The sequence below is a fragment of the Borostomias antarcticus genome (genome assembly GCF_949987555.1).
Source record: "Borostomias antarcticus genome assembly, chromosome: 28".
Lineage (NCBI taxonomy): Eukaryota > Metazoa > Chordata > Actinopteri > Stomiiformes > Stomiidae > Borostomias > Borostomias antarcticus.
This window is the reverse complement of record NC_140261.1, coordinates 1,822,847-1,832,356: the sequence shown is the minus strand read 5'-3', so window position 1 is coordinate 1,832,356 and position 9,510 is coordinate 1,822,847. Positions and strand designations below refer to the sequence as shown.

At 43.1% G+C, this 9,510-nt stretch overlaps 1 protein-coding gene across 1 annotated transcript in view; it reads left to right on the top strand.

Moving 5' to 3' along the window:
• Window positions 1-1,435: 1,435 nt before the first annotated feature.
• Window positions 1,436-9,510, top strand: part of ldb2a (LIM domain binding 2a) — a gene marked incomplete at its 5' end in the record, with an annotated part of 47,622 nt that continues 39,547 nt past the window's right edge. Inside the window, 1 exon segment of the mRNA XM_084459381.1 lies at window positions 1,436-1,567. Coding sequence (XP_084315507.1) covers window positions 1,436-1,567 — 132 coding nt within the window.

The following is a 9,510-nucleotide window of genomic DNA, read 5'->3' as shown; positions in this document are numbered from 1 at the left end:
GTAAACGCTTCAGGCAACCAAATCCTGTTAGAAATGTCAATTGAAAAGGTCTTGAGTTTTAAAAGATGTCGTTTTTAATTAAAGGTTTATTAATAGATTTTTCCAACTTTCTTTTAATTACCTGATTCGATGCCTGAGGCGTTTGTATTACAACTTTTATCTGCCTCCAGTCAGTCTGCTTTTTCATTAAAGCGTCTGACTTAATATACAATTCATGAATTCCTATCATGAGCAAGTAACATGAGATTTGGTTGTAATTCTGTATGATGGCTGACTTGTGTGTTTGGGTTTGGTTCGAAGTCAGACGGTGAAAAGAAGAGTAGAAACTCATGTCACATTCTAGTCTGTATCTATGGGAACCAGGGATGAAGTCTGGAACAGATCTCTCCCAGAGACGGCGTCTCTCCACACTGCATAGAGCCAGGGTAGGCTAGGTGTATCAGTCATTACTCAAACCTAGGAACAATACAGTTTGATCCTCCAGAGGGTCACTTTTAATGGTGCTGCTTTTGTGCCTGTATTTTCCAGTGAGGATTTCTGTTCCCAACGGAACCCAACCTAGATTTTGGGAACCAACCTCTATACATGATGAACCAGGCTATGATGTGTCATTTGTTTACAATATGACCAACTTGGCAAACAAGTCTGCACAATAGTCGATGTGCAGTATAATTAAGGTGATTATATCACAATTTTGTTCAGGTCTGCTTATAGCATTGACTGAAAGCGAGCTAATACATTAAACATCATGAAACCGCTGCATATCAAACTGACATTTTGGGGGGGAAACAAAAGAAATGACATTTATTGTCTCTTTGTTTTTGCGTGAAATCTGTGTGGTTATTTGGCCACCTCTCGTGGCCCTTTACCAAGGTCAACCTTCTACTGAAGCAGTTCTGGTAACCAGAATCAGATGTTACTATGCACTTGTGTTGAACATCGATGTATCAGTTCCTCAGTTTTTTGACTGGACAAGACAGCTTTAAAACAAAGACCTAAAACAAAAACGCAAACCTGTCTGAATGGAAAAGAGTAAGCAAAGATGGAATAGTCAGACAGGAAACGACCCTTAGTGGAACCATGCAGCCCTACTACCCGTCCAATGAGAACGCCCCCCCCTCCCCACACACACACACACACACACACACACACACACACACACACACACACACACACACACACACACACACACACACCCCTTCCCCTACTTATCCCCCCACACAGCCCTGGTCCCTTCCTCTCCCTCTCTCCCTCCTCCCTCGCCTCCCCTGCTATAGCTGCGAACCAGTCAGCCCAGCGTGCAGAGAGCATACCGCTCAGCCTGGGTAGCGGCTGGTTTCCACGGGGTCTTCCAGAGCATCGCACTCCATGTGCGCTGCGTGCGTGGATGTTGAAATTGCGCTGTGCAGCTTGGTAACCGCGGCAAGGAATCAACATGTCGAACACACCCCACGACCCATTCTACTCGTCCCCTTTCGGACCCTTCTACCGAAGGCATTCTCCCTACATGGTCCAGCCCGAGTACAGGATCTACGAGATGAACAAGCGACTTCAATCGCGCACAGAGGTGAGTTAACAGTAGGATAGCCCTGCGTAACCGTGTGATCCAGGGGCAGCAAAAAGCGACAATCCCGTTAGTTTTACGCGCAGGGGTGTTTGTTTTAGACGGAGGGTGAAGTGTTGCAGGGGTCGGATGATCCCATGTAGATGGTTGGACAATTTGTAAATACAGATGCGATGTATTTGGCACATGTGCTCAGCATTCCGTGGCTCCTGGGTTTTACATGAAGACATTTATCCCATTTGCTTGCCACATTGAGAAAGTCAAACCCAAGGATGGAATTCCTTAGGCTACGTGACATTTAGTTTTGAAACTCAGGAGACTTCACCTGTACATATTTTACAGGTAGCCTAAAATGTGTTTTTAGCATTGTTCTATTTACATTTTTAAAAGATAGTTTAAGCAAATAATATTGAACTTAACTAGACTGAGTGTAATAGGTGTAGCCTAATAAGAGTTCAGGTGCATAAAAAAGCTATGCAACACTATTTCAAATGTATAGCCTAATTAAATGAAACTATCTTTAGGAGAATGAAGATAAACATCAAATATAATATACTTAGTATAATAATCATTGTGTTTTTTTTACCTGCTATGTTTCAGTATACAGAAACTATAGAGCAATGTATCATCTTATCAGAAGTTTAGTTTATTGTGACAATTGCCTTGGTTACTGCAAGCTTGAATGTAGCCCAATACGTTTGTCACAGGGTTGTCAATTACACTTATACATTGGGCTTTTCGTTTTTAGCCATTTCTAATGCAGTGAAGTGTATCATTAATGTAGCCTAATATTTGTACATTTATACAATAAAATACAGAAGAAGAAAAAGACTGGTGCATAGGCTACAGTATGCCTATGTGTGGTGGATACTGGTGTGTTGAGACTATCTTTAGATTGAAGAAGATAATGAACTTAGTTCAAACTTAGCATAAGTGAAGCAGAGCTAAATTCCATCTGAGCATTATTTATCCTCCCTCTTCATCCTCACCACTCAGGAAAGCACTGATTTGCTACTATATGGATTTCCGCGTTATGAAGGGCCATAGATAGATGCAGACTTTCCTAAGCATTGGGGTGTTGCAACTTTAAAAGGGCCAAGGCAACATTACAGAGATGCAGTGGCACAACACCATGCATTATTCATACGGAGTGGTCCAAGCCCCTGTGGACCCCTACTCTGCTGTACCAACGGCAGTAAACACACACACACACACATGCACCCACACACATACAGTACACAATACAAACACACAGCAAAAAATGCACACACATAAAAAAACAGACATGCACATAAACAACACACATGCACAGGCTGATGTACACATGCGCGCACACACACACAGTACACACCCAGTATGAAATAAGCTAAATGAATGACATTAATAATTATAATCTAATCAATAATACCACAATGACATTGTTAAATGCAGGCAATGCATATAATGAAGATCCATGCCCCTGTAGGAACTAGACACACTGCCTTTCCTTTCTGGCTTTCACCCAAATGCTGTGTACAGGCTGCTCTTGCTTTTACCCAAATAATGTTATCACCATTAAGTGAAAAGCTTAAAGGACATGGCCAGCATTTTGGGAAATACGTTTTCCATCTTCCCTGGGGTTAGACAAGCAGTATGAAGCATTTTCAACTCTGTGCGTGCAATATGGAGTGGCGAGATCTGGGCCGATTAGCCTAGCTTAGCATCATTCACTGGTACCAGGTTAGGCCGATTAGCCTACTTTCCAAATGTCACGAAATAACCCCCCAATATAACTCCAAAACTATTCTGTTTAGAGTTTTTAATGTTAAAATGTTTCGCCCACTCCGGATACTTTGGAAACCTACGGAACGACCGTGATACGCTGGCCTCAACTGCCTGTTATTACAGCTCTTTACAACACACTGAACCATATTTATAAAGTTATGGACGGTGTATCTAGATATGAGCTAGTCTATTGTAGCGTCTAACTATGTGTGAGCTGATGATATCCACTTCACTTGTTGGAATGCAGGTTTGTTTACCTCATACCTAGCTAGTTACAATGCGACGCGTTTGGAGTGATGCGTGTAATCCCTACGCCTGGTTCTAAAAAAATAGTTCTGAGTATTTCTGCTTAGAAAACGAAAATGTTTAATTAAAAATTGTGATCACTCAACGTGGTAAATACACACATTACAAACTCTAAACAGAATTGTTTTGGAGTTGTATTGGGGGGTTATTTCGTGACATTCGGAAAGTAGGCTAATCGGCCTAACCTGGTACCAGTGAATGCCGCTAAGCTAGGCTAATCGGTCCAGGTCTCGCCACTCCATATTGCACGCACAGAGATGAAAATGCTTCATACTGCTTGTCTAACCCCAGGGAAGATGGAAAACAAGCATTTTAAATGATGTCCTTTAAACAAACAAGGGTATTGAGGGGGAGAACATTGAAGCTACAAGAATAATCAACTAACATGTCATGTAACAAGTGTAGTTATGTTAGCGGTGAGTAGAGAGAGACCTGGTATCTCACCTCATTCAAGCTGGAGGATACCTACCTCCATAACATGACATGAAGAATCACCCTTCCTGGCTTCCTGAGGCGAGATCTCCCAGTGGCTGAGCTGGATGGATGGTTCTGGGTTCCACTAGCCCCTATGAGGCACAGATGGCAACGCACCATTCATGCCATCTCTTTTGAATTCAGCAAACATTTCATATGTCGATTGCAGTGTCAGGTCAGGTGGTTGATTTAAAAAAGGATGTGTTGAATGTTACTGACATACAATTTAACCTGGATCATATAAAGGAAAGAAGATTGCAGAACAGCTTTTCTGCGCTATTTCTTGAATATTTCATCAGACTATATATCATCATGCAGCGGTTGTGGATCTGCGTCCTAATATTTCCTGATAATATGTCTACAATGATACAAAATAGACCATATAGAACAATACTCATTAAAATTGGACAATTGATCGGCTTGACTTCATAATTAATAATTAATCAGACAGTAAAATTGATCAGTGGATAGCAGTCTTTAATATTTATTTCAGTATTAAACAAATGTTTTGTCTAGAGTGACACAGTACTTTGAAATGCTGTTATATATGAATCGTCTTGAGGTATCCAACACTGAACTAGATTTCAACAGCAGCCTTACAACCCTGTTAATCTGATAAAACAGTTTTATGAAATCAGTTTACTTGGTAATCGTTGGGAAATCAGACATCAGACGAAACAGCAACATAAAGATATCAGTCATCAATAATTGCTGTTATTCAGTCTATGACTAGTTCTTTCATTAAGTTGCTTTTGTTGGCAGGCTACAAGGCTTGCATGAGTCAGTAATGTACATGCCCTGCCCTGCTGAAGAGAACAGGCAGACTCCAAGCAAGAGCCTACTGCTGTATTACAGTACTGCTAGATATTGGTGCTGACAGCAATCCAGAATGATTATATTGGAACAAACAAATTTTAGGTTCAGGTGACATTTTTGGATATGTAAGGGTTATGTTGTTTTTGAGGTCAGGTAAATTACTTTTCACATAAAAAAATTCTCAGATTTGCTGCATTGAACTTCATACTAAGTATGTTTCACCCTCTCAATACTGTCCATCATAAAAAGCTGTATATATTTCTCTAGCGTCACATAGCCAGGCCTATCTCCACACTGTGTTTACGCTGTGCCAGCACGGGAGAAAGGTCTGGCTGCACTCATTACCTTTCGGGGATAGTGGGGGGAAAACACAGTATTTCTTTAAACCAATCACAATCGTCTTCGGCGGAGCGGTTGCTAGGTTGTTGTTGTCTTATAGTTTGGGAGAATCTCCCATCGCCACTAATTGGCCGACCACATGAATCGGCGCAACTGATTGGGCGGTAATAAACAGATGGCAAGGTTTATCCCCAAAACCGTTGAGTCAGACTAATATTTGTCTAGCATTCTTAACAAAAATATTTTAAATCTACAGTACTAAGAACACATCTTTTGCCCCTATTGTAAATACTAACATTATTTGGTCTGCATATGACGGTCTACTGCAGATATTTCTCTTTAGTTTTAGTCATGGTCACCTTTGAACTGACAACTGTACCTCAAACCGTAAACGTCTCTATGATGACGCCATGTTCGATAATGTTTCAAGCTCATCACTTAGCCTTTATAACCCCCTTTACTTGACATTCAGCTGTTCTGCACAAGCCTGGCAAGTCTCCTGTTACCATCGCTTTTCACCCTAAACTTCTTGTGACCTTCGATTCTAAACATACTTTGACTGTGTGACCACGCAGTGACCACGTCGGGACCATGTTGGTTCGGGACTGTCGCTCACAGGGTGCTGGCTTCCTTATGAAGACTGCTGCAATGATTTGTGGGAGAATTTTACACTTAAGCGTATGCAAATGAGGAGGCAGATTAACATTCAGAGGAGGAGCCTGGGCGACCTTAGTCGGTGTAAGCCCATTAGCATAGAAGTCGTTAATATTCAGCGGGAGAGCTGAGATGAAGCATAACGCTGTAAGCAAAAGTATTGGAAGGGAGGGAGAAGGACAGAGAAAGAGAGAGAGAGGGGGGGGGGGACAAAAGCATTTTAATGGAAAGCCCACATTAATATCTGCAGCAATATCTAATGGGTTCAGTTTGGGAATGGTTATGTAAGTCTAAAGATATGTCTCCTAAAACAGCATAGTCCTGGAGCTGCAAACTTGTGATGGGGATTTGTTTGTCTTACTGTAGTTTTGTCCTAACAAATCATATGCTCTTGATTGATTGACCAGCATATTTGGCGCCTAGAGCTTAATGGTTAGGGGACAAGTTTAAATTGACCAGTAGATGATTGTTGTTGGGCTATGGCTTGATGATACACCACAGTGCCATTATCTCTCTCTCCCCCCCCCCCCCCTCTCTCTTTCTCTCTCTCTCTCTCTCTTTCTTTCTCTCTCTCTCTCTCTCTCCCCCCCCCCTCTCTCTCCCTCTCTCTATCTTTCTCTCTCTCTCTCTCTCTCTCCCTCTCTCTCTCTCTCTCTCTCTCTCTCTGCATGTGAGGATGATCAATAGGGACATTGATATGTCATTTATCTGGCTAGTCTGTCCAGTCAGTGTCATTTGATACAGTGACTTCAGTACACCACTAGGTGGATTATTTACCCCTTTTCTGTGCAGTTTGATTTGTCTTTACTCTTATTTCCACCACTTCATTACTGATAGGTAGTATGTAGAAATACAGGCTTTAATTAGTATTTAAACCTTGGCTGCTCCGTCTGTAGAGTTATAACCATATGCTGTTTGTCTTGAATTAACATACTGGCCAATGAAGTCAGACTATCTTCCGTACGTTTATGCTAAATACCAAGAGTTTATACATTTTTACTTGTCATTTGGGGATAGTTGAAGTCCTAATGGAATCACAACGTCAGATATATTACAATTTAAACTTTTATTTTCTTAGAATAGTCTCCAAAATCTTTGGCAGAGCGATATCTGTGATGAAGCTTGTGAATAATATTTCCTATGAGGTAACGATTTACTCAAGCTATCGCTGAGATTGGTATCAGATGTTGTGAGAGGATGTTCCCAGATAATAGTTAGCTCTTAAAAAAGACTATGTCCAAACAGCGAGCTAGCGCCCAGCCCAGGAGGAAGCCTGGACAATGGTCCCACCTTTTTCCTGCGACTTTCACACAGTTCCTTCCAGGGTAGAGTGTTGCACAGATAACAGATAAGGGAGAAGGCCCTAGCCCATCTACTTCCTGTTGGGTTTTTTTTTGCTGGGATTTTTGATTGTCTGGTCTCCGTGTTGGTACTGATGGACACGGAGGATAAGGAGATGAGATTTATGTTGCCAGGTATCCTGTAGGCCTGCTAGCATGTTCACGACATGAGAAGCCCAGTCTATGGCTGAGAGGTTTGCGTTTGCTTGGACTAGTCTTTGCAAGCGAACACAGACTTCTGCGGTTCAAAGACACGGCTCCATCCAAACCCAGTCCGTCACACGACTAGTGATCCCGCGTGTCCATGGCCTACACACTGAAACCACCCATAATCCTCTCCTTCTCACAGCCTCAGTCATCAGCATCATTGATTACTCCTGCGATCAACACCGATAGATACACGGCTGCAGGGGTTAACCCAGTTGGCACAATAACCAGCGTGGTATTCACTTAAAACCGAACAGTGTGCACCGATTTGAGGAATTCGCGGTACACACCGTCGACCGTTCCTCGGCGCTCATTAAACCTCTGAGGTAAAAGTGGTGTTGAGATGGATGAGACGGCCGGCTGTGTGTTTATTGGTCTCATTAGAGCACGCTGGTGTTGTCTGGGAGGAGCCCTGGCTGATGACTCTGTTCGTGTTTAAATGTACAGCAGCTTCTCAAGGACACTGGTTTTCCTCTCACCTCCTTTGCATAATTCGAGGATTGTAGTCCTCCTGATCACAGCTCCTGATGGGGTGAAATGTGACGGCCATTGATGTTTACCTTGCTTTGCATTATCAGGAAACAGTTCAAGAGAATAAAAAAATCTGATGAATCAACATTCATCCACCAAACCGACACAGTGAATTCCATGTTTTTAGTGGTAGTGTTTGTTCAGTTAATTGTTTTTGTGTTATCTCATTATCATCTTTTGACACATACAGTAGGCTATATGTAAATTCTCTAGAACACATTTCGATGCGCCTTTGAAACTGTTAGCTCCCTCACGACTGCAGAACATTTTGACAGCGCAGAATTCCCACAGTCAAACAGTGAGACTATAACCTATTCACCGTTTGAATGAGACTGTTAATTCACCCAAGGTTATAGGCCCTAGACACACCCTCACTCTTGGAGGCCACGCTCTCATAATAGGCCAGCCACAGAAGGAGAAAAATACCCTATTAACCAAAGCATGCTGGGAATATTGTCACACTGAATGTATTGATACTTCGGTTTATGGAGTGTCTGCCAAGAGCTAGTGTGTATGTGCCTGTGTGTGCACTGTGGCCACATGTCGCTGTTCCATGTGTGTGTGTGTGTGTGCGCGCGCAACACGCCTGTTTTTGCATGCTGTTTTTTGCATGCATAAATATGTGCGCTCATTCACATGGTATGTAAGACCACCGTGTGAATATATACGCCTGCACTCTGGATCCGCCCACTCCAGCGTGTGCGTGCACGCTAACCCCGAGGTCTATTGTTATTTACTGACAATCCCTCGCTGCGGTGTCCTTTTAATCCGCTGGATTTCACATAAATCCGTCGTGCTCGACCCTGCCCGGCCCGTGGAGCGTGCGCCGACGCCACGGACACATTGATAAATCCCTCTAGACGGGGGGCGATCTATCCCTATAGACGGGGGGCGATCTGTTCAAATCAATGCGGCTTTATCGGCTGACAGCCGCCACGGCCCGTCGTGTGGGTTCACCTGAGGTCCCCCGTCCGTCCGTGGCTCTGATTTGTAGTGTTTGACAACAAAACGGCGTTCCGCGGACGGCGCCGTCGACCCGTCAGGGAGTCGCTGGTGTAAATGAAGACATGACACGGCGTTGTCTCTCAGTGTCCACCGATGCATGCAGGAGGGAAGAGTGGAGGGAGAGAGATGGACAGTTGGTGCATGAGAATTCTGGGAAAAGGAGTATTGTACAGTACATGTAGTCCTAAACGGACTGCTTCTTATAAGATCAGTTGGTTTGTTGCTCTTTTACTGTATTTGATGGAGATACAGATATTGAGGTGTCGGCCCTTCATAACCACAACTGAATAATATTCAAGGACCTTTATTCAAGGATGTTTATTTGTCATTCATGTCCAATGAAAGGATGCTGTGTGCTTTACACCGGTTCACACAGCACAGAGAAGGAGAAATAAGAACGTGAGGACATGGGATCGGATCCCCCCCCTGGTACGGTGACAGCCTGGTGAATCGCAGATAGATAGACCACTGTTCCAAATCTCACTCTGTCAACTTTGCTCTTTCTGAAAC